We start from the raw sequence: 23,926 nt of genomic DNA, 5'->3' as shown, positions 1-23,926 counted from the left end.
TCAAGCAGAAAGACAAATTTTGGAGGCAGAGCTGATGCCAGATTTTGGGAGTGAGGCAGAGAGAGTCCTAGGGCTACTTCGGTGGCGGCTGGGTCCCCAAGCTCCAAGACCGAGTCCAGACCAGGGCCCAGTCGGTGGTGAGGTTTGATTTTAGCAGTGCGGGCCCACCTCCTTGTCTCCACCTGCTGGCTGGTGCTGGGAGCACCTTTAGGGGAACTTTAGCCATCAGTCCTGGGGTCAGGAGGCTGGGGGAAGGTCCTGGGAGGTGGGAAAGTTCCTCAATTGCTGGGTTCCCAGGGGCATCTACTGGGCTGCGTTCCCAGAGGCATCTACTGGGCTGAGTCGCTCCCTGGAGGCTGTCCACATCAGCTCTCTCCCCTGCTGTGGGTCAACTCAGGCCCATTTATGGGCCATACGGCTGCTGCTGGAAGGCATGTGGTGGTGGAGAATGGGAGGAGATAGCTGTCAGTGTACTTGGGGAAGAATCCCCCATCCATGGCAGCTTCCATGGGAGGCAAGGCCCCGGCATCCAAGGGCTGCCTCTGATTGTCACCCACCCCCACCTGAGACCTTAGTGGTTAGATGGGGGGGGGGGGCGGGGCCTGATTCGCAGCAGGGTGTGTCCAGATGGTCAGTCTCTGGTGGCTAGCCTGTCCTGACAGGGGAGAGTTAAGCTCCCACTCTCCACCGTGCCGGCTGGCCAGGTGGGCTAAGGGTGACCGAGAGACCAGAACCTGCTTGCTGGAACTCAGTGCTCAGAGCTGGGGAGGGAGGTTCTGCGGCTCCTCCGCTGTCAGCGCCTGCAGCCCCTCCCTGCTTCACTTCCTCCTGCAGCCCCTGCCACCAAGAAGCTCCAGGATCCCAGCAGCCGCCACACCCTGGCTTCAGCCTGCGCAGTAAGTCGGTGGGCAATGCTGGTGACACTGGAGGGAGCCGGGTCCCCAAGCCTGACAGCGAATGATGGGGCGGGGAAGGCTAGTGGGCTCCTGGCTTCTACAGCCTGGAGTCAGGGTCTGTGTGGGGCTCTGGCTCCCTCTCCCTGGACCTCCACACCCTTTCCTCTGCTGCCAGGGTGGGTGGGGGTCCCAGGAGGTGGTGTAGGGGCTGGACAGACAGCTGTTGCTGCTGAGGCTTGGGAGTCTTGGGCTGGAGGAATGGGCCAGGGTTTGGTTGGGGACACAGATGGGCTAAATGGTACGAAACAGAAAGGATGCCCTCCTGCCCCAGTGTGCATAGAAAGGGTGGTGGGTCACATCTGCAAACTGAGGTAGCCAGGCAGCTCCCCACCCCCCATATTTCCATGGGAAAATGCCCCACCCGGGTCCCAAGGGCCTGATCCCAGCCTACCTTCTCCACTTCCCTCTGCTGCTGCTGCTCCTCTCTGCCCCCTGCCCTCCTTCTCCACCCTTCTGTCTCTTTACCACTCTCTGACTTTTCTTCTTTCTGATCCTGCCGACTGGGGCCACGGGGTTGCCCATCCCTGACCGAGGCCCCACCCTTGCCAAGTGATGGAGGCTGTGGTTTCAGTTTTCCTGTGAGGGTGAGATTGTGTTGTTTGCTGAGCTTCCTAGGCCAGCCTAGGGTCCAAGGCAGGGTGGTGGAGACAGCCTGGGCCACAGGCTAGGGGTCTCCCTCCCCTCGTGAAGCCCCCAGAGGCCCTGAGGAACAGAGGTGGCATTCGATGCCTTCAAAGCTGAATCAGACTGAAAATATAGACAGACCCTGAAAGACTTTGAGAACGGAAGAGAAACCTCATGGTAGATGCATGGTGTCAGATCCAGCTCTGCCAACGGGTGACCTTGGGAAAGCCACTCCCCCTTTCTAAGCTTTAGTAGTCTTGGCAGCAAAATGAAGAGCTTCACAGTCTAGTGGTTTTCCCAATTATTTCTCCTTAGAGCTCCCCTTCTGTGGTGAGGGGTTGAGTGACTGGCCCCATCCCAGCCATCGCACTTTTCTCTGTTGGAATATTGGCCGCCAGGCAAGATGTTGTCTGAAGAAAGGGTTGTGCTGTTAATGCAAACGGGAACAAGGGTTGTGACCCCTCAAATACCAGGAAGTCCCAGAGGAAAAGTCGGGGACAGTCATGGCTCTCCTGGGGGATATCAAAGGGGTGGCCCTGCTGGTTCCCTGTTCCTCACACCACAGACTTCCCTCCCTCTTCTCACCCCTGCTCCTCATCCCTCCTGGCAAACTTCCTCTGTATTGGGGCTGGGCTCCCACACAGCGGGTGGACCTACTTGCACTTGGCTTTTTTGCCATTAGAAGTAATGGCAAAAACCGTAATTCCTTTTTTTTTTTGAGACAGAGTCTTGCTCTGTTTCCCGCGTTGGAGTGCAGTGGTGCCATCTTAGCTCCTGCGTTTAGCAATTCTCCTGCATTAGTCTCCCAAGTAGCTGGGATTACAGGCACAAGCCACCGTGCCAGGCTAATTTTTGTATTTTTTTTTTAGTAGAGATAGGGTTTCACCATGTTGGTCAGGCTGGTCTCGAACTCCTGACCAGCCTGCCTCAGCCTCCCAAAGTGCTGGGATTACACATGGAAGCCACCACACCCAGCCTTTTGCATCAACCTAATACCTCCTTTTTCAGGCTCCAGTCAGGCCAACACCGACCTGCAGCTGGGAGGAAGACGGGACCCTTGACATCTCCATCTCCACAGAGGTCCTGGCTGGACTGAGCAGCCTCCTCCTCCTAGATGACAGTACCCTCCAGCTCTCCAGTTTTCAGGCTGGAGACATTAGACGGAGGCCAAGAAGATGGCGCTGAGGTGGACGAAGTAAAGCCGGCTTTGGGGAGCGGGCTGACTCCCATGGAGTCACCGTTCCAGGGCGAGGACCGGAAATTCGTCCCTCAGATAAAAGTGAACCTCAAGTATGGAAAGGGAACAGGTGCCAGGTGAGGCAGCAAGTGGGGTCAGTGAAAAGGGGGCCCCCTGGCCAGCTCCAGCAGAGAATCCGGAGTGAGACTCATTGACCAGCCCAGCACCAGTGCCCCTTCCCACAGCCTGTGGTGTCCTCAGTCTGCCTCTGATGGCTCCTGGGCCCGACCGGCTGATCTCTGCTCTGCTATCTGGCATTGCTCTTTCCAGAGGCTTCCCCATTCTTGGCCTTCTGCCTTCTGAGGTCATGTTCTTTGTGAGATACATTCTCAAGCTCTAAGTCCTCAACTGACCCTCAAATCCCCCATTCATGCCAACTCCCACCCCTGTCATGGTCCCTGCTGGGGAAGGCAGCAGGATCCACACTCCATCCTGTGAGAATCAAGGACATCTGGAAATGTCCCAGGCTCTCCTCAGTTCTACAAGGCTGAGCCTGTCACTCAGGGACATGAACTGTGGGATTGAGGATAATGGGCTTCTGCTTGGAGTCATCTGCACTTTGATTTTCCTGTGGTCTTTCCACCAATTCAGATTGTGTGAGCCCCATATTCCTGAGAGTCCCGCTTCCAGTCCTGCTGCACCTGGCACCCCTTACCTCCCTGCCTGGGGTGGGGGCCTGCCCAGTGAGACTGGAGAATCCTCATGGGCCAGGCTATACTCTGCCACAGAAGCCCCTTCTTCCCTTGATGCTTGAGGTACAGCCACCAGCTTTGGCCTCCCAGGCTAGAGCCGCTTCCTGTTTGTGCTGGAGGATTGTGGTCAGATTCAGCACCAGAATAGGGGAGGTTGCATGAGGAGCTTCTGGGAGCTGTGGAGCCTTCCCGACACAGGCAGGACGGGCCCTCAATACCTTCAGTGCCTCAATCTGTGCTCTCGTTGGGCTTCTCTACCCCAGGACCATGATGCCACCCTGCTGACAAAGTTATTTGTCCAAATGGCTACTTCTGTGAGCCAGACTGTCCACACGGCTCCAGTCAGCAGCAGATAGAGCCCTCATGGCCACTGTGTGGCTTCCTGGTGCTGACGAGGGAAGCCTGACTGTAATTACAGTCATAGCTGTTGGCTTAAAAAGTCAACCCTTGAAATCCCCACCAGAGTCAAGGAGGCAGAGGCTGCAGTAAGCAGATTGTGCCAGCATACTCCAGCCTGGGTGTCTGTGAGACCTGTCTCCAAAAAAAAAAAAAAAAAAAAAAGTGACTGATCCCAACAGTCACCTTGTCACCAACTTTTATTTGGTCGACCCATTCCACAAGAGAAGTTAAGCTGGGATCTGAGGGTACAGAAAGCATTAAATAGCACCCCGTTATTTGTCTTTGCATATCTGCTGGTGGTGGTGCCAGAAGCCCCAGAGGCAAGTTGGCCCCTGTGAACAGTAACACAGCCCAGGAGGGAATGACTCATGCCCTTCCCACTTCCAGTCACCAGACACTGCTAGATTCTGATAAGCTACCAGATCCCTTGTGGGGTCTGTGGGAGAAATTTCTCCTTAAGTGTGCCTTCTCTGTGGTGTCTGATATGTTTCCACACTGGGCCCAGCGTTAAGCCCAGGTAATGCTGTTTCCGGGAAATTTCTTGCTGCCAAGCCTAGAATCTCTCTGGGGGTTCAGAGCTGGGGTCTAAAGTTAAACAGCCCTGCTGAGATTCCCAGTTTGGTACTGTGTGACTTTGGCAAGCTACATGACCTCCTTGTTTATCTAAAGGAGAAATCAGTGGTTTCCGACCAGCAGGGCTGAAGTGAAGATGAAAGACAGAATATTCTGTAGCTAATAGATGGTTTCTGAGAGAAGGGAGCTTTTCTCCATTCTTTCTTTGAGGGCAGTGATGCATGCAGCTACTGTGAGTCTGCGGGGACCTCCCACAGCCCTATCCAGACCCAAGCCCAAGCTCAAGAACCACCACAAGTTGTGTGTGCTAAAGGAGACCCAGTGGGATATGGAGGCCGTTGAGAGATGGTACATCAAGGCACCTGGCACATGACAAGCACCTGATGCTGAAAAGTGTCTGTGATGACTGGCTGTCATGGGGATGAAGCAGCTTAGTGCCTGGACAGGCCCCTTTTCCTCCTCCCGGGGTCTCCTTGGTTGGCTGTAGGTGGATAGAGGCCCTCAGAAGGGCTCTCACTGGGCTCTTAGGCCTGAGGGGTGAGCAGTGTGTACAGGACTCCCTGAAAGGGCTCCCTGGGATGGAGGGCTTTTGGGGGGGCCTGTGGTCCTTGTCCAGCATGAGTCACAAACCACATCCTCCACAGTCAGCCGGATCCAAACCGATTTGACCGAGATCGGCTCTTCAATGCGGTCTCCCGGGGTGTCCCCGAGGATCTGGCTGGACTTCCAGAGTACCTGTGCAAGACCAGCAAGTACCTCACCGACTCGGAATACACAGGTAGACCCTGCCCTGTGCATCCAAGGCTAGGCATCGTGTGAGCTGATAGTTAGGTGGGCTGGGTGGGCATGATCCCTAGGTCAGGAGCCGAGGAGTGAGTGTTCTCAGCAGCCCTCCCACTAGAATGATTGCTGGGGGACCCTGTGGACAGAGCTAATCAAGGATGGCCTCCTGTCGGTCTTGGTTGTGCCTCCCACTTCCACCCACCCCTCAGAGCTCCTGACTACCTCTGTCACTCCTAGCCCATTAGCCCATTGCAGTGGCTGAATGGAAACCCAAAACGATCTTTTTTTTTTAATTAAATAACAGTGTTGTTGAGATATAATATATAATGGGCATACTATATACTTAACCCATCTCAAAGCACTCTTTGCCAAAAATCTAAATATCTGTATTGTTTGGGCTGATCAGAAAAATAACATAAGTACTCTAGAAGATTCAACAGTAAGGAAACATATAGAACCAACGTTAAACACAGTCCCTCATCCTGGGCCCCTATTAATGGTTCGAGAATGCATCTGTTTGGAGTTTCTTTCTTTCCTCTTTTTTATTTTTGGAGAGATATGGTTTTGCCATGTTGCCTAGGCTGGTCTCAAACTCCTGGGCTTTCCTTCCCTCCTTCCCTCCTTCCCTCCTTCCCTCCTTCCTTCCTTCCTTCCTTCTTTCTTCCTTTCTTCCTTTCTTCTCTTTTTTCTTGAGAGAGTCTTGCTCTGTCGCCCACACTGGAGTGCAGTGGCGCGATCTCAGCTCACTGCAAGCTCCGCCTCCCGGGTTCACACTATTCTCCTGCCTCAGTCTCCCTAGTAGCTGGGACTGCAGGTACCGACCACCATGCCCAGCTAATTTTTTTCTTTTTTTTTTTCGGTAGAGATGGGATTTCACTGTGTTAGCCAGGATGGTCTCAATTTCCAGACCTCGTGATCCGCCTGCTTCAGCCTCCCAAAGTGCTGGGATTACAGGCGTGAGCCACCGCACCTGTCCTGTTCAGACTTTCTTAATACATCAGTATATATTTACATAAATGAGGTCTTGACATATATATACTAATTTGTAATGTGCTTTTCCTCCACTTAATACATCTTGTAGCACTTTCCATTTCAGTACATGTCTAACTTAGTCACTTTGAAAACTGCAGAGTGAGTTTTCCATTGTGTCCTTTATCATAATTTAGTTAACCAATTCCTTACTTATCGATGGTCATTTAGGTTGTTCATAGTTTTTGGCTTCAACTAGTTGTGTGCCAGGCCCTCTGTGTGCTATCCACTTTGTTTATATTATTCCTTTTTTTTTTTTTTTTTGGAGATGGAGTCTTGCTCTGTCGCCCAGGCTGGAGTGCAGTGGCATGATCTGCAAAACTCCACCTCCTGGGCTCACGCCATTCTCCTGCCTCAGCCTCAGCCTCAGCCTCCTGAATAGCTGGGACTACAGGTGCCCGCCACCACGCTCAGCTAAATCTTTGTATTTTTTTAGTAGAAACAGGGTTTCACTGTGTTAGCCAGATGGTCTCAATCTCCTAACCCTGTGATCCACCCGCCTCAGCCTCCCAGAGTGTTGGGATTACAGGCATGAGCCACCGTGCCCGGCCTTTTTTTTTTTTTTTCCCTGAGATGGAGTCTTACTCTGTCACCCAGGTTGGAGCGCAGTGGCGTGATCTCAGCTCATTGCAACCTCCGCCTCCCAGGTTCAAGCAATTCTCCTGCCTCACCTCCTGAGTAGCTGGGATTACAGGCGCCCACCACTTTGCCTGGCTAATGTTTGTATTTTCAGTAGAGATGGGATTTCACTATGTTGGTCAGGCTGGTCTTGAACTCCACCTCGTGATACGCCCGCCTTGGCCTCCCAAAGTGTTGGGATTACAGGCGTGAGCCACCGTGCCTGGCCTTATATTCCCTTTGAACCTTACAATAACCCTGGAACATTCCCATTTTACAGTAAGGAAAACTGAGGTTAAGAGAGGCCACATGGCCGGGCGCGGTGGCTCAAGCCTGTAATCCCAGCACTTTGGGAGGCCGAGACGGGCGGATCACGAGGTCAGGAGATCGAGACCATCCTGGCTAACATGGTGAAACCCCGTCTCTACTAAAAATACAAAAAACTAGCCGGGCGAGGTGGCGGGCGCCTGTAGTCCCAGCTACTCGGGAGGCTGAGGCAGGAGAATGGCGTGAACCCGGGAGGCAGAGCTTGCAGTGAGCCGAGATTGCGCCACTGCACTCCAGTCTGGGCGACAGAGTGAGACTCCGCCTAAAAAAAAAAAAAAAAAAAAAAAAGAGAGGCCACATGACTTGCCAGAAGGGAGAGAGACATTATGTGGTGGAGTCATGTACAAATACTGCTCTGAATATTCTTGTGTAGACAGCATTTCACGAATGATGACTTATGTCTTAGAAATTTAGTTTCTAAGCCGGGCATGGTGGCTCACACCTGTAATCCCATCACTTTGGGAGGCCGAGGTGAGCAGATCACGATGTCAGGAGATCGAGACCATCCTGACTAACCAATGAGACCCCATCTGTACTAAAAATACAAAAAAAAAAAAAAAAATAGCTGGATAGCTGGGCATAGCGGCGTGCACCTGTAGTCCCAGCTGCTGGGGAGGTTGAGGCAGGAGAATGGCATGAACCTGGGAGGCAGAGCTTGCAGTGAGCTGAGATTGCGGCACTGCACTCCGCCTGGGTGACAGAGCAAGACTCTGTCTCAAAAAAAAAAAAAAAAGAAAAAACAAAGAAATTTAGTTTGTAGGGCAGAAATTGTAGTCATACCTGTTGGTATTTCTTATCTGTTACTTGGAGCCTTAATACCCTATAACATGGTTGTGCTCCCACCAGTTGTGTGTAGCACCTCTTTTAATCTTCCCAAGGGGTACTTTGAGCTAGGCTTGCTATACCAGCTATTGGGCAGTCCAGCCGCTCCAGGTCTCGGCACCACTGTGCCCCTTACCCTCCCTTCTTCCCACAGAGGGCTCCACAGGTAAGACGTGCCTGATGAAGGCTTTGCTGAATCTTAAGGATGGGGTCAACGCCTGCATTCTGCCACTGCTGCAGATTGACCGGGACTCTGGCAATCCTCAGCCCCTGGTAAATGCCCAGTGTACGGATGACTATTACCGACTAACAATTCTCCTGCCTCAGCCTCTCGAGTTAGGACTACCAGTTGCACCACTACATCCAGCACTAATTTGTCATGAGATGTTTCATCCTCGTCTGGCCACAAGATGGGCATGCACCCAGACCCAGGGAAGGGATAGTGGGCTGCTAGCACTGGCATGTGACTTGACCAGGCAGAGCCTGAACAAAGAGGCAGCGTGTCTGGGCTCTGGCAAGAGACACAGCAAAAGGCAGCAGGTTGGCTGGCCCCTGTTCTGCTCCCTTCAGTGGTAAAGAAGCCTGATCTGCTTCAAGGAGTGCTGGCCTTTTGTCCAAGGAGCATGAGGAGTAGGCAGATGGAAAGCAGGAGGCCTGGGGCCCAAGCTGCTCTCTTGGCCTGCAGGTGAGCTACCCCTCTCTTTGGCCGCTTGCACCAAGCAATGGGATGTGGTAAGCTACCTCCTGGAGAACCCACACCAGCCTGCCAGCCTGCAGGCCACTGACTCCCAGGGCAACACAGTCCTGCATGCCCTAGTGATGATCTCGGACAACTCAGCTGAGAACATCGCACTGGTGACCAGCATGTACGATGGGCTCCTCCAAGCTGGGGCCCGCCTCTGCCCCACCATGCAGCTTGAGGACATCCACAACCAGCAGGATCTCACGCCTCTGAAGCTGGCCGCCAAGGAGGGCAAGATCAAGGTGAGTGGCTGTCCCCTTCCCACTTTCCCTCTCCAGGAAGCAGTAGGTCTCACCCCAAAATTTCTGCAGAAAGAGCCCAAGGGGTGGTGAAGAGCAGTGGCTTCTCCGCTTTTCAATGGAACACTCCTGTAAGAAAATTTTCAGTATGTACCTCTAATATATGTGTGTTTATTTATAAATTGTATATGAACTATTGAATATATTACATTATAAAACATTGGGATTTTTTTTTTTTTTTTTTGAGACTGAGTTTCACTCTTGCTGCCCAGGCTGGAGTGCAATGGCGCGACCCCGGCTCACCACAACCTCTACCTCCCAGGTTCAAGCAATTCTCCTGCCTCAGCCTCTCAAGTAGCTGGGGTTATAGGCATGTGCCACCACACCCAGCTAATTTTGTTTTTGCTTTTGTTTTTTGTTTTTTTGAGACAGAGTCTCGCTATGTCACCCAGGCTGGAGTGCAGTGACATGATCTCGGCTCACTGCAACCTCTGCCTCCCTAGTTCAAGCAATTCTCCTGCCTCAGCCCCCTGAGTAGCTGGGATTACAGGCACACACCACCACGCCCAGCTAATTTTTTTTGTATTTTCAGTAGAGACGGGTTTCACTATGTTGGTCAGGTTGGTCTTGAACTCCCGACCTCATGATCCACCCGCGTCAACCTCCCAAAGTGCTGGGATTACAGGCACGCACCACTGCACCCAGCTAATTTTTTGTATTTTAAGTAGACACCGGGTTTCACCATATTGGTCAGGCTGGTCTCGAACTCCCGACCTCAGGTGATCCGCCCACCTCAGCCTCCCAGTGTTGGGATTACAGGCGTGAGCCATGGTGCCCAGCCAAACATTGGGAATTTTAAAAAGTCGTTTGGGTTTCTTTATTAAGAGATCGCCTTTTTATATCTTTTGTCTATTTTGCTATTCTGTTTCTGCATATTTATTGATAACTTTATAATGAATTTAGTATTTTGTCTACTATAGCACTTGTAAAATTTTTCCTAGTTCATCATTTGTTTTTTGAATTTTATGATTTTTTTTTGCCATACAGAATTTAAAAATTTTTATACTCTGCAAGTGTAATTATCTTTTCCTTTAAGGTTCCTTAGTTTTGCTATTGTCTAATTCCTGCTACAAGATTATATATGTAATATATATGTACATAATATATAACTATTATACATTATATTATAGATTATAATTATATATAGTATATATATAATCTTCATACCCACATTCTCTTCCAAACTTTTGTAGCTGCATTTTTATTTTTTGAGACAGAGTTTCACTCTTGTTGCCCAGGCTGGAGGGCAGTGGTGCAATCTTGGCTCACCGCAACCTCCGCCTCCCGGTTTCAAGCGATTCTCCTGTCTCAGCCTCCCGAGTAGCTGGGATTACAGGCATGCGCCACCACGCCTGGCTAATTAATTTTGTATTTTTAGTAGAGACGAGGTTCCTCCATGTTGGTCAGGCTGGTCGCAAACTCCCGACCTCAGGTAATCTGCCTGCCTCAGCCTCCCAAAGTGCTGAGATTACAGGCGTGAACCACCACGCCCAGCCTGCTGCTGCATTTTTAATGCCTAAAGTTTTGACTAGCTGGAAGTTTTTTTGGTAGGAAAAGTAAACATGAGGCGGCCCCCACTTTGTTCCAATAGCTTACCAATGGCCTGTTCCAAATAGTTTTTACCAGTAGCTCACCAGGGCTGGCCTCATGGGCTTACGGCGGAGATTTCTGAAAGGTTAAGGAAACGATAAACATAAATAGAAGTTTTAACCTTTTTTGCTGCCCTCCCAAGTTTCTTGGAGTGCTCCCTGGGGTGGGCGAACCTCACTTTGTTGTCTAGAGGCACTGCTGTGTGGCCTATGAAATCAGCGCCCTGATCTATTCCTCCTTTCCCATTCCTCACGTGTGAAACCAGAATGCTTCCTAACCTGTTTGAATTAGGGACCACTTTCTAGTCTGCTGAAAACTCTGGATTCTGACCATGAAATTGCACACACAGATATAGCTAGTAGACTCTGATCTCAGGGGCCTCAAAGACCCCAGGGCTAAGGATCTCTCTGCCATTTGAGGAGTTCAAGGAAGGCCACAGGGTTGCGGAGGGGAAGGAAGAGCCAGGCTGGTTGGCAGGCTGGGGCAGATGTAGCTGGGTGTGTGTGTGTTTAAGAGTTTAGACACACAAGACCTGCATGTACGGGGGCATGTGCACGTGTCAGCTGCAGCTCTGCAGACCGTGGGCAGCTGCAGGGTCCTGGGTGTTTCCCAGCCTTGGCCCAGGATCAGTGCCAGGAGGGGACCGTAAAGGCAAGCTCATATGGTCACCCTGCAGATTTTCAGGCACATCCTGCAGCGGGAGTTTTCAGGACTGAGCCACCTTTCCCGAAAGTTCACCGAGTGGTGCCATGGGCCTGTCCGGGTGTCGCTGTATGACCTGGCTTCTGTGGACAGCTGTGAGGAGAACTCGGTGCTAGAGATCATCGCCTTTCATTGCAAGAGTCCGGTGAGCCCACAGGGGCATGGGTGCACATAGAGGACCCAGCAGAGCTCCCAGCAAAGTCCACAAATTGGGGCTGCCTGCTGGACCATATCTGCACCATTCCTGTGCCAGTGGGGGTGTGGCTGCATGTCCCAGCAGGCATGACCCTGACCATGGCCACTGGGCCCATACTCAATCCATACTCCAGTCCCATCCAACACGGGGATCATGCCTAGGGCCTTGCGGCAACCATCCAGGTCCTCTCTGTTAACCAGCATCTCATTTGGAGGGCAAGCCCCTTGGTCACACTGTAGCTGGGAGGGTTGGGGTGAGGTCCTTTGGAGCTCCTGGGGTGTGGAAGCCTGCTCCCTGTCCTCTCTCCTTATTTCCTGGGCCCTTGCTTTGATCCTGACGTGGAGTGGGCAGACTGTTTGCACTTGTTGAGTGTACCCGTGGCTCTCCCCTCCCCATCCCAGCACCGACAGCGAATGGTCGTTTTGGAGCCCCTGAACAAACTGCTGCAGGCGAAATGGGATCTGCTTATCCCCAGGTTCTTCTTAAACTTCCTGTGTAATCTGATCTACTTGTTCATTTTCACCGCTGTTGGCTACCATCAGCCTGCCCTGAAGAAGGCAAGGGCAGGAGGTGGGAGGGGGGCACATACACGGGGAGGCCTGCTTGAAAGAACCCTGGGGGAAGATGGGGCAGTAATAGTGCCGAGGCATGGGCTGCTGCAATGACATGCCCAAGCTTATGGGCGCCAGCACCCCAGTGCTAACAGTGATACAGTGAAGATTTGCTGAGTGCTCACTGTATGTGAAAAAGGATTCTAGGTGATGGACATGTGTTGACAAATAAATGTTCCCCAAAACCCCTGAGATGGTGAATTATTATAATTATTATTTTTTGAGATGGAGTCTCGCTCTGTCGCCCAGGCTGGAATGCAGTGGCCGGATCTCAGCTCACTGCACGCTCCGCTTGACGCCATTCTTCTGCCTCAGCCTCCCGAGCAGCTGGGACTACAGGCCCCTGCCACCTCGCCCGGCTAGTTTTTTGTATTTTTTAGTAGAGACGGGGTTTCACTGTGTTAGCCAGGATGGTCTCGATCTCCTGACCTCGTGATCCGCCCGCCTTGGCCTCCCAAAGTGCGGGGATCACAGGCTTGAGCCACCGCGCCCAGCCGAGATGGTCAATTATAATCACCCTCAGTTTATAGTAGAGGGAAGGGAGGCACAGAGAGGTTAAGTAACTTGTCCAGGGTCACACAGGCTGAAAGTGGTGTGGAGAGGGAATCTGAATCCAGGCAGTCTGGCTTCAGACCCCACACTGAAATGCTACACAATGTACCTCTCAGGATCTGGTGGTCCTTCCCTGGAGCCCATGTTCCCCTGCTGTTCTGAAGAGTTCTCCACAGCTCAGGCTCAGAGCAGGCCCTCAGCTTCAGCTCTCAAGGATGAGCTGCTCGAGAGAGGACCCAAAGCCCTAGGTCTCATCTGAGTGTGTCTTCAGCCGGCTGCCCCCCACGTGAAAGCGGAGGTTGGAAACTCCATGCTACTGGCAGGCCACATCTTTATCCTGCTAGGGGGGATCTACCTCCTCCTGGGCCAGGTGAGTGCCCCTCCCCTTCTCCCACCCAGAAGTAAACCTAGAATTCTGCTTCAGGGGGCTTAGAGCAAGTTAGCTGCATCCCCCTCACTGACAATACCCGGTCCCACCCAGAACAACCAACCTTACCGAAGCTGAGGGCCAGAGGTTCTGGCCTTGCTTTCTGAGTCCCTGGCAATCCTCTGCTGTGCTTTTGGGGTTCCTCGGGGTAGCAGATAACTTCTCTGATTCCTTGGCAGTATAGGCTCTGCTCCCCGAGGAATGGAGCTGGAAGTCCCTGCCCCCAGCCGGGCCCCTCGGCTGGGAAGTTCCCCTCTTGGGGAGCACAGAGACTGGGGGTAGGTGGGGTTCAGGCCAATTCACCCAGTAGGGCCTCTTCAGTGGGAAATGCTGTAAGCCTGCAGGACACAGGCTGGACACCAAGACATTGGGACCTCCTTAGAGTGGGCAGAACTTGGGCACCAAACCCAGGTTGGCTGGGGTATGGGTGCTCCCTGTGAGGCCAGGGAGAAGGGAAGGGAAAGGCGCCCTTCCCCTTCCTGCATGCAGTGCATAGGTCCTTCATCTGCACCCCCTGGCCTTGCCTAGGTGGCTGCTCTTTCTGGAAAAAGAGTCCCAAGCTGTCTCAGCTATCAGAAGTATTCATGAGTCCCCCAAAACCAAAGCTGCTGACTTAGCCCTAGCCGGGGTGGCAGGCTCCCGCTCAGCCAGGCCAGCAGGGGGCATTTGGGAGAGCAGGTTTCACAGCCCTCTGTCCTCTCTTTCTCCGCAGCTGTGGTACTTCTGGCGGCGCCACCTGTTCATCTGGATGTCGTTCATAGACAGCTACTTTGAAATCCTCTTGTACGTGGATTCTCACTCCTCCTCCCCTCAACTGTCTCTGAGGCCTGGAAGGGGCAGGTGTGGCAGAAGGCACCAGGTTGACTTTAGAGGCGAGGACACGGGGCCCAGGAAGTCGGGACCTGTGTACAGGCCAGACCCAGGAGTCTGGACTGCTGTCTAGCCTGGGGCCCTTTGTGCTCCTATCACTGTAGATGGTGATAGTGACATTTACTAGGCCTCGCCACACACCTGTTTCACTTAGTCCTTGAAAACACTCTATGTGTCAGGCATCATTATTATTATGCCCATTTTACAGTGGGAGGGAACTGAGGCCCGCAGAGGTTAAATGTGTTGCCTAAGATGGAGGTCAGGACCTTGGTCAGCGCAGGCCAGTGGTGGCTCAGGGAGCCAAGTGGCCAGCAAGCCCACCTGGATCCTGCTCCCATACAGCCTGTTCCAGTCCCTGCTCACAGTGCTGTCCCAGGTGCTGTGTTTCCTGGCCATCGAGTGGTACCTGCCCCTGCTTGTGTCTGCGCTGGTGCTGGGCTGGCTGAACCTGCTTTACTATACACGTGGCTTCCAGCACACAGGCATCTACAGTGTCATGATCCAGAAGGTGAGAGAAGGGGGTGGTCCAGAAGGACTCTTTTGGCCTCATCAGGCAAGAGCCTTCCTCCACAGCTATCCTAGGCAGAGGAGGGCATGTGTACATCTGCCTGCGTGCCAGCACCCAGATACTTGCTGGATGGAAGCTTAAGTACAGGCATGCATATACCTCTCTCAGGGTTCTGCACGCACATTCAAACATATGCACGTTTGCATATGCGTGTTTGCAGGTGTCCACACGGGAGCATGTGCATCCTTCCACATGCAAGGAGCAAAGAATATGTGCATAAGCTCATCTGCATGTCTGTGTCCTGGGATGTGTGGGCACGGGCATGTAACTGCGTTCATTTATGTATTCAGCACGTTTAGGGAGTGCCTACTGTGGGTCGGGCCCTGTTCTAGGTAGGTGTTGGGAATATAGCAGAGAGCAAAACAAAAGTCCTTGTTCCCCTGAAGCTGATGTTCTGGTGGGAGGAAATGAAAACCTTAAGAAAACAACTGAGAACATTCCACACTGCTAAATTCTGTGAAGGAAAAAAACCGCACAGGACAATGTGATGGGGAATGGCTGGGATCAAGCACCCTTTAGATGGGATGGTCTGGGAAGCCTCTCTAAAGAGGGGATGTTTCAGTTGAGACCTGAAAGAATGAATCAGCCACCACAGCGTGAGGAGGAGATATTCTCAGCAGAGGGCACAGCAATGGCTGCCGTGAGCCAGAAGCAGCTTGGGGTGCCTGGGACAGGGTGAGGAGGCTGGGTGGCTCGGGAGATGGCAGGAGGGTGGAGGTGAGGAGGTTGGGAGGAAGGGAAGGGCCAGGGGCCCCTTCCACAGGGAGGAATTTGGAGGCCCCCAGAGGCTTTTTTTTTTTTTTTTTTATTGTAGTAAAATACATCTAACATAGAAATTAACTTTTTTTTTTTTTTTTTTTTGAGATGAGTCTTGCTCTTGTTGCCTAGGCTAGAGTGTGATGGCATGATGTCGGCTCACTGCAAACCCCTATTCCTGGGTTCAAGCGATTCTCCTGCCTCAGCCTCCTGAATAGCTGGGATTACAGGCACCCACCACCATGCCTGGCTAATTTTTGTATTTTTAGTAGAGACGGGGTTTCACCGTGTTAGCCAGGATGGTCTCGATCTCCTGACCTCATGATCCGCCCGTCTTGGCCTCCCAAAGTGCTGGGATTACAGGCTTGAGCCACCGCGCCCGGCCGCCTGGCCCATTTTAACCATTTTTAAAAAAATATACAGCTAAGTGTCATTAAGTACATTCACACTGTTGTAGAACCATCACTACCATCCATCTCCAGAACTTTCTTGTCATCCCAAACTGAAACTCAATGCCCATTAAAAACAACTCCCCATTCTCTCCTTCCCCCGGTCCCTGGAAGCCACTATTCTACTTTCTGTTTCTACAAATTTGACGACCATAACTACGTTGTATAAGTGGAATCATACAGTATTTGTCCTTTAATGTCTGGCTTATTTTACTCAGTATAATGTCCTCAAGGATCAGCCATATTGTAGCATATGTCGGAAATTCCTTCTTTTTTTTTTTTTTGAGATGGAATCTTGCTCTGTTGCCCAGGCTGGAGTGCAGTAGTGCAATCTTGGCTCACTGCAACCTCCGCCACCCAGGTTCAAGCGATTCTCCTGCCTCAGCCTCCCGAGTAGCTGGGACTACAGGCATGTGTCACCACACCTGGCAAATTTTTTGTATTTTTAATAGAGATGAAGTTTTTCCATGTTGGCCAGGATGGTCTTGAACTCCTGACCTCAGGTGATCCACTGATCCACCCATCTTGGCCTCCCAAAGTGCTGGGATTACAGGCTGAGCCACCATACCCAGCAATTCCTTCCTTTTTAAGGCTGAGTAGTATCCCATTGTGTAGATGCACCACATTTTGTGCATCCATTCGTCTGTTGATCCAGTCACCTGTTGCTTCCACCGTTTGATCTTTGTGAATAATGCTGCTATGAACAGGGGTGTACAAGTATCTCTTAGAGTCCCTGCTTTCAATTCTTTTGGGCACATACATACCCAGAAATGGAATTGGTGGGTCATACGGTAGTTCTATATTTAATTTTGTGACCCTGGAAGGTTTTTCTTTTTTTTTTGAGATGGGACTCATTCTGTCACCCAGGCTGGAGTGCGGTGACACGATCATAGCTCATTGCAGCCTTGACATTCTGGGCTCAAGCAATCCTCCTGTCTCAGCCTCCTGAGTTGCTGGCACTGTAGGCTTGTGCCACCATGCCTGGCTACTGGAAAGTTTTAAGCAGGAAAACAATGTGATCTGAGACATATATACATATATATATTATTATTATTATTATTTTTTTTTTTTTGAGACGGAGTCTTGCTCTGTCGCCCAGGCTGGAGTGCAGTGGCCGGATCTCAGCTCACTGCAAGCTCTGCCTCCCGGGTTTAGGCCATTCTCCTGCCTCAGCCTCCCGAGTAGCGGGGACTACAGGCGCCCACCACCTCGCCCGGCTAGTTTTTTGTATTTTTTAGTAGAGACGGGGTTTCACCGTGTTATGCAGGATGGTCTCGATCTCCTGACCTCGTGATCCACCCGTCTCGGCCTCCCAAAGTGCTGGGATTACAGGCTTGAGCCACCACGCCCGGCCATTATTATTGAGACGAAGTCTCACTCTGTAGCTCAGGCTGGAGTGCAGTGGCGTGATCTTGGCTCACCACAACCTCTGCCTCCTGGGTTCAAGCGATTCTCCCGCCTCAGCCTCCCGAGTAGCTGGGATTACAGGCGCAGGCGCGCCACTGCACCCGGCTAATTTTTTGTATTTTTTTTTTTTTCCTGAGGTGGAGTCTCACTCTGTCACCCATCCTGGAGTGCAGTGGCCAGATCTCAGCTCACTGCAAGCTCCGTCTCCCGGGTTTACGCCATTCTCCTGCCTCAGCCTCCCAAGTAGCTGGGACTACAGGCGCTCGCCACCTCGCCCAGCTAGTTTTTTGTATTTTTTTTAGTAGAGACGGGGTTTCACCGGGTTAGCCAGGATGGTCTAGATCTCCTGACCTCGTGATCCGCCCGTCTCGGCCTCCCAAAGTGCTGGGATTACAGGATTGAGCCACCGCGCCCGGCCTAATTTTTTGTATTTTTAGTAGAAACGGTTTCACCATGTTGGCCAGCCTGGTCTTGAACTCCCAACCTCAGGTAATCTGCCCGCCTCAGCCTCCCAAAATGCTAGGATTACAGGCATGAGCTACCGCACCCAGCCAGATCTGAGATATATTTTTAAAAGACTCCTCTGCTCAGTGTGGCTCCATAGGGCCCACGTATGCATAAGTATGTGTGTGTACGTGGAGTGTACATGGGAAACACACTGCTGTGGGTGAGGCAGGGGTCTGGGGCCGTGACTGGCGGCCCAGCTACCCACTTTGGCCCCTGGGCACATGTGTTCCAGGTCATCCTGCGGGACCTGCTGCGCTTCCTTCTGATCTACTTAGTCTTCCTTTTCGGCTTCGCTGTAGGTAAAGGCCCCCTCCAGACCCCTTCCCCTTCCCCACGTTCCTTGTCCACCCTGTATACTCTCAAGGCTGCCTGCTGGTCTCCTGGGCTGAGGGCCCCTCTCCCTTCATCCCATAGCCCTGGTGAGCCTAAGCCAGGAGGCTTGGCGTTCTGAAGCTCCTACAGGCCCCAATGCCACAGAGTCGGTGCAGCCCATGGAGGGACAGGAGGATGAGGGCAACAGGGCTCCGTACAGGGGTATCCTGGAAGCCTCCTTGGAGCTCTTCAAATTCACCATCGGCATGGGCGAGCTGGCCTTCCAGGAACAGCTGCACTTCCGTGGCATGGTGCTGCTGCTGCTGCTGGCCTACGTGCTGCTCACCTACATCCTGCTGCTCAACATGCTCATCGCCCTCATGAGCGAGACCGTCAACAGTGTCGCCACTGACAGCTGGAGCATCTGGAAGCTGCAGGTGCCACCAGAGAGGCTCCCTGCCCCTGCCCCACCCCCACCCCACACTCAGGGGTGGGGAGTGCTCTGGACCCCGCGGAGTTGGGCCTTCCCTAGCCAGGGGTGCCGGGTTGGGCAGCTCTACCTTGTCAGAGTCTTCCTCCTTTTTTTTCCCCCTGGAGACAAGGTCTTGCTCTGTCACCCAGGCTAGAGTGCAGTGGCACAATCACAGCTCAATGCAGCCTCGGCCTCCTGAGCTCAAGTGATCCTCCTTCCTCAGCCTCCTGAGTAGCTGGGGTTACAGACAGTTGACACCACATCCGGCTAATATGTTTATTTTTTGTAGAGAAGAAGGTCTCACTATGTTGCCCGGCCTCAGGTGATCCTCCTACCTTTGCCTCCCCAAGTGCTGGGATTACTCCCTCCTCCTTTAAGAAGCTCATAGATGTACTCAGGACAGTGTCCAGCACCAAGTAGGTGCTCAATGTGCCACCAGCTACTATTATCATCATTGTTGTCCAGTTTCTTCAGTTTCTTTTCTTTTTTTTTTTTGAGTCAGAGTTTTAACAGGCTGGAGTGCAATGGCGCAATCTTGGCTCACTGCAACCTTTGTCTCCTGGGTTCAAGCAATTCTCCCACCTCAGCCTCCCAAGTAGCTAGGATTATAGGCATGTGCTACCACATCCCCACTAACTTTTTGTATTTAGTAGAGACAAGGTTTCACCATGTTGGTCAAGCTGGTTTTGAACTCCTGACCTCTGGTGATCCACCTGCCTTGGCCTCCCAAACTGCCGGCATTACAGGTGTGAGCCACCATGCCCCACCCTGCTGCTAATTCATTGTTGATCTTGGGGAAGTCATTTATCTCCTCTGAGCCTCGGTGCCCTCCTCTGCAAGGTTCTGTGCCCCACCTGACTCACTGGTATGCCTCTGGGCAGGCACATGTGTGGGGTGAGCAAATGAAGTTCTGTTCCTGGTGGTGTGGCCATCTGGAGCCTGAACGATGTAAGAACAAGTAGCTGTCAAGTACTTATAATGTACAGACTTCCCATCAGCTGTCTGAGGCACTTTGTCCTCAGTCTACAAATGGGGAAACCAAGATGCAGAGAGGCGGAGGGCCCAACCCCACACAGGTAATTGGATGTTGGAGCCGAATTCGAATCCGCATGTTTAGTTGACTTTGGGTTATACTGTGAAGTGCTGCGGGGCACTTTCCTGCTCCGCTTGCCTTGTGTGCCTTTGCTCCCAGGCAGGGTCCCAGGACGTTCTGTCTGATGCATCCTTTGTCCCCAGAAAGCCATCTCTGTCCTAGAGATGGAGAACGGCTATTGGTGGTGCAGGAAGAAGCAGCAGCGGGCAGGCGTGATGCTGACCGTCGGCACTAAGCCAGATGGCAGCGCCGATGAGCGCTGGTGCTTCAGGTGAGTGAGTGGCGGGAGAGTGTCCTGGGGCCTTGCTGTTCAGCAATCCCTGGCCCCCCACCCCGCTGCAGTGCAGGGCACAGCTGCCAGGAGCCAGGTCTGGTGGGAAGGGCAGGTACAAAGAGCACCAGGGACTGAGCCTGAGCAGATGAGGTCAGGGGTCTGGATCTCACAAGCCATGGCTGCCACATGACTGGCCATCTGCCTGTTCCAGGGGCTTAAACTGAAGATCCCCTCCTGGTGATCTCAGCCTCCTTCTTGTAGCCTGAAATGTGGTACAGTAAGGAGGCCAAGAAGTCAGAAGGACTCTTGGGTTCCCAGCACTCTAGCCTTGCCTTGGCTGCTCTGTGTCCCCCCACCCCCAATTCTGCCAGCCTGATCTCGGAGCTACAACCCCTTCCATGGAGAACGTGCCCTTCTGTGTCAAGGAAAGGCTGGGACACTGGGAGAGGGAACCTAGTGACAAACGCACAGCTAAAAACAGATACTGTTGTGAGGCAGCAGATGAGCAGAGAGAGCAGAGAGCAGAGAGAGCAGATGAGCAGAGAGAGCAGAGTCTCAGGCATGAGGAACAGCCGTGAAAGTCCCCAGAACCCGGGAGCACAGATACACCTGATCTGAATTCCTCTTTTCTAGTTGCTCTGGGCAACCCAGGCTGCTGTGAACAGCCGGAAGCAATGGATGCTGATTCCTGAAAGTGGGCACCTGCCTCACAGGACAGGGCTCCAAGTGGGTGGCCCAGAACCCTGCAGAGAGAAAGCCTGTCCTCCTCAGGGCCTCTGTGTGCACCAGAGCATCTCTTTGTAGTCTCCCAATTTGGGGGGCCAGGCCCCTCTCTGGGGTGGCGGAGCGCGGTCAAAGCAGGCAAACCTCAGAGCTCCTCTGTTGCCCTCAGGGTGGAGGAGGTGAACTGGGCTTCGTGGGAGCAGACGCTGCCTACGCTGTGTGAGGACCCATCAGGGGCAGCCGTCCCTCGTGAGTAGCCTGGTGACTGGAGCCTCTGCCCTGGGGTGTGTGTCTCTGCTGCTTGGCCACAAAGCCTTGGAGAGTCTGGGGCAGGACCCAGAGACCTCCTCATAGTTACTTTGCAGATCCCCGCACACCAGCTCCTCTTACAGGGATTGCCTCCTTAAAACAGTGGTTTCCTCCTTTCCTTTCCACCCACACCTTGCTTTCAGGCAGGAACCAGGGAAAACCTCTGAGGCTGTTAGTGCTTCCGCCCGCCCAGCCTCTGGCTGCCCTCTCTCCGATGCCAGTCAGTCACACCCTTTGCCCATTCAATTGATTATCAAGGGTCTGTCCCCAGCCAGGCCTGGGCTGAGCCTGGGGACTCAGCAGGGGAATAAGTTAGGAAGGGCTGTGTCACAGCGCAGCCCACAACAGAGGCAGCATCTCCCTGGACCCTCAGAGGAACGGCCCTGCATAGGCCCTCAGCCCCTTCACACCCCAAGTCTCCCACCTCTGAGAAACCACTTCCCATGCCTCCCCCATGTCTGTGGCCTGTGGCCTCTCCATTCTAGTGTAGTGATGGCCCCTCCTGTCCCCACCCTGCTGCCTCCACCAAGATCAGTTCCTTCCTCCCACCCTCAGAGGCCTGAGGATTAGCTGTCTCCCCTGCATACCCTTTCTTTCTAGAATCTTCAATAGCTCCCACCTTCCGCTGGTTCACCTCCTCCCCTTTCTCCATCTCTTTCCTGACAAATTTCACTTGCTTGTGCCTGTTGCCCCCCACAACAGCCTCCTGAGTCGCCCATGGCCCCTGTTGTAGGGAGGCTACTCTGGCCTCTTCTGCCCCACATCCTGCTGGTTTCCTAGGCTCCTGGGCCGTGACCATGGCCTCACATACAAACAGGTTTCCCTTCACCCTCTCTTTGCATCTCCCTCCCTTCACTACAGTTCCAGGAAAGTCACCTCTGAAAGTCACCTTGTCCCTCCCTCATCTTGCCCAAGCACTCCACACCCCACTGCCTGCTGCCTGCTGGGGCCTCCAATGTGACATTCCCAACAGGAGCAGCCTTGGGGTTGCCCCAGCAGGTCACATGTATGTCACCCCACCCCCTCCTTACCCAGGTAGAAGGCCTTGAGTCTTAGCCTATTCCCCTCCTATACTCACCTGGAGCTGAGTGTCCTTGACCTCTCAGGCGGCCACTCATCTCTCTGCCCTGCCTCTCACTTCTGCTTCTGAACCACTGCAGGGCGGCCCAGCCTGCACCCTTATCCCATTCCAGTCCTGCTAATATGGACAAAAACTACATGCAGCCCACACTACACAGTGCCTCCCGCTGCCTGGAAGGCCGTACTCCTCAGAGCGGAGGTCAGGGCCCAAAGCTATCTAACCCACTCCCCACACCTCCATCCAAGGTGGCATCTGCAGTGCCCCTTGTTCTTTGCTTTCTTTGGTTCATCTCTGGATTTGTCTCTGTCAGAAGCGCTCTTCCTCCCCTCTGGGTGTCCAAATCTGCCACTTCCCCTGCGGGATGGGTCCCCTCTCTCCTCTGAGCTCCCCCCAGCATGTCTCAGGTGTTCTGATCTCTGACACACAAGTCTGTCACCTCCAGGCACTTTAAGCTCCTGGGGGTGTTGGGAAGCCCCTGACATGGCAAGGGATTGGGAAATGCTTGTGGAGTGAGGGAAGCAGGGAGAGGGACTGCTGGCCTCCAGAACTGCTGAGGCTGTCTCCACAGCATGACGTGTTTTCATGACTGTGGCCCCTTGTTTCCCTGGTGCCTGCTTCCTGGGGACACACTCAAGGGTTAAGGCACAGTGCTTGCCATCTCTTAACAGGAACTCTCAAGAACCCTGTCCTGGCTTCCCCACCCAAGGATGAAGATGGTGCCTCTGAGGAAGACCTTGTGCCCCTCCAGCCTCTCCAGTCCAACTGATGGCCCAGATGCAGCAGGAGGCCAGAGGACAGAGCAGGGGATATTTCCAGCCACATCTGCTGGCTCTGGGGTCCCAGTGAATTCTGGTGGCAAATATATATTTTCACTAACTCTTCTGGAAACATTATTTGAGCAGAGTTGCTGGGAGCCATAGAGCTGGTAATGTCTGCATGTCTCTGTGTACACAGGTCTGTGTATGAGACTAGATTGCTCCTGCCCTTGCCTGGGCACAGAGACCCTCAGCTGCTGTGTCCCCACCCTCACCCCCACGTCCCCAAGTCTGGAGACTGCCCTCTTCCTGGGTACAGGCAGCTGGCTGAGGTACCGTGCCCATTGTTGTGGCAGATATATGGTGGTGGACATGGGCAGCCACCTCTCCTCTCTCTCTACCACGACACCCTTTGCTTTCCACACCCACCCTGCTTTTGGGCAGGCACCTGGGAAAACCCGTTAAAGCCACCTCTCTTGCTTTCTCTTCCTACTGGGCTTCTTGCTCAATTCCCACCCCTCCCAAGCCATTCTCTGCAGGGCAGCCAGAGAGGCCTTCCTAAGATACAAGACAAACATGTCCTTTTTGTGCTCTGAAGGCCTGAGAGGCTCCCCAGTACCCACAGAATGCCCTAGCTGGCATCCCGAGACCCCCACGGTTTTGCCCAAGCATTTCCAGACACCTCCTCCCCTCTACCTCTGTTGTCCCTCTCTCCTTAGCACTCTCCCCAAATACAGGCAGGCTGAGGGACCTCGTGCTTGATCCCTTGACCCGGCTCTTGCTGGAAGCCCCCCTCCTCCATTAAAACCCTATTCTTGCCAGGCACCTGTAATCCCAGCACTTTGGGAGGCCGAGGCGGGCAGATCACCTGAGGTCAGGAGTTCGAGACCAGCCTGACCAACATGGAGAACCCACGTCTCTACTAAATATACAAAACTAGCCGGCCGTGGTGGCACATGCCTGTAATTCCAGCTACTCGGGAGGCTGAGGCAGGAGAATCACTTGAACCCGGGAGGCAGAGGTTGCGGTGAGCGGAGATCGCGCCATTGCACTCCAGCCTGGGCAACAGGAGCGAAATTCCGTCTCAAAAACAAAACAAACAAAAAAAAACACAAAAACACAAAAACTAACAGCAACAACAACAAAAAACCCTACACTTATTTCTGAGGCC

At 53.0% G+C, this 23,926-nt stretch overlaps 1 protein-coding gene across 1 annotated transcript; it reads left to right on the top strand.

Annotated features, from left to right (window-relative positions):
• The first annotated feature begins 604 nt into the window (after nt 1–604).
• Nucleotides 605–22,879, top strand: TRPV2 (transient receptor potential cation channel subfamily V member 2). Its single transcript, XM_030923299.1, is given in 15 exon segments — nt 605–896; nt 2,589–2,894; nt 5,126–5,259; nt 8,215–8,408; nt 8,631–9,044; nt 11,368–11,538; nt 11,991–12,146; nt 13,024–13,122; nt 13,892–13,962; nt 14,392–14,557; nt 17,969–18,035; nt 18,151–18,485; nt 19,757–19,884; nt 20,780–20,859; nt 22,669–22,879. Coding segments are annotated over 14 exon segments (2,313 nt in total). The 5' UTR covers nt 605–896; nt 2,589–2,694; the 3' UTR covers nt 22,767–22,879.
• Nucleotides 22,880–23,926: the final 1,047 nt, after the last annotated feature.

Source organism: Rhinopithecus roxellana, chromosome 19, assembly GCF_007565055.1.
Source record: "Rhinopithecus roxellana isolate Shanxi Qingling chromosome 19, ASM756505v1, whole genome shotgun sequence".
NCBI lineage: Eukaryota > Metazoa > Chordata > Mammalia > Primates > Cercopithecidae > Rhinopithecus > Rhinopithecus roxellana.
Note: the sequence above shows the minus strand (reverse complement) of the source record. Positions and strands in the feature narration are given on the sequence as shown.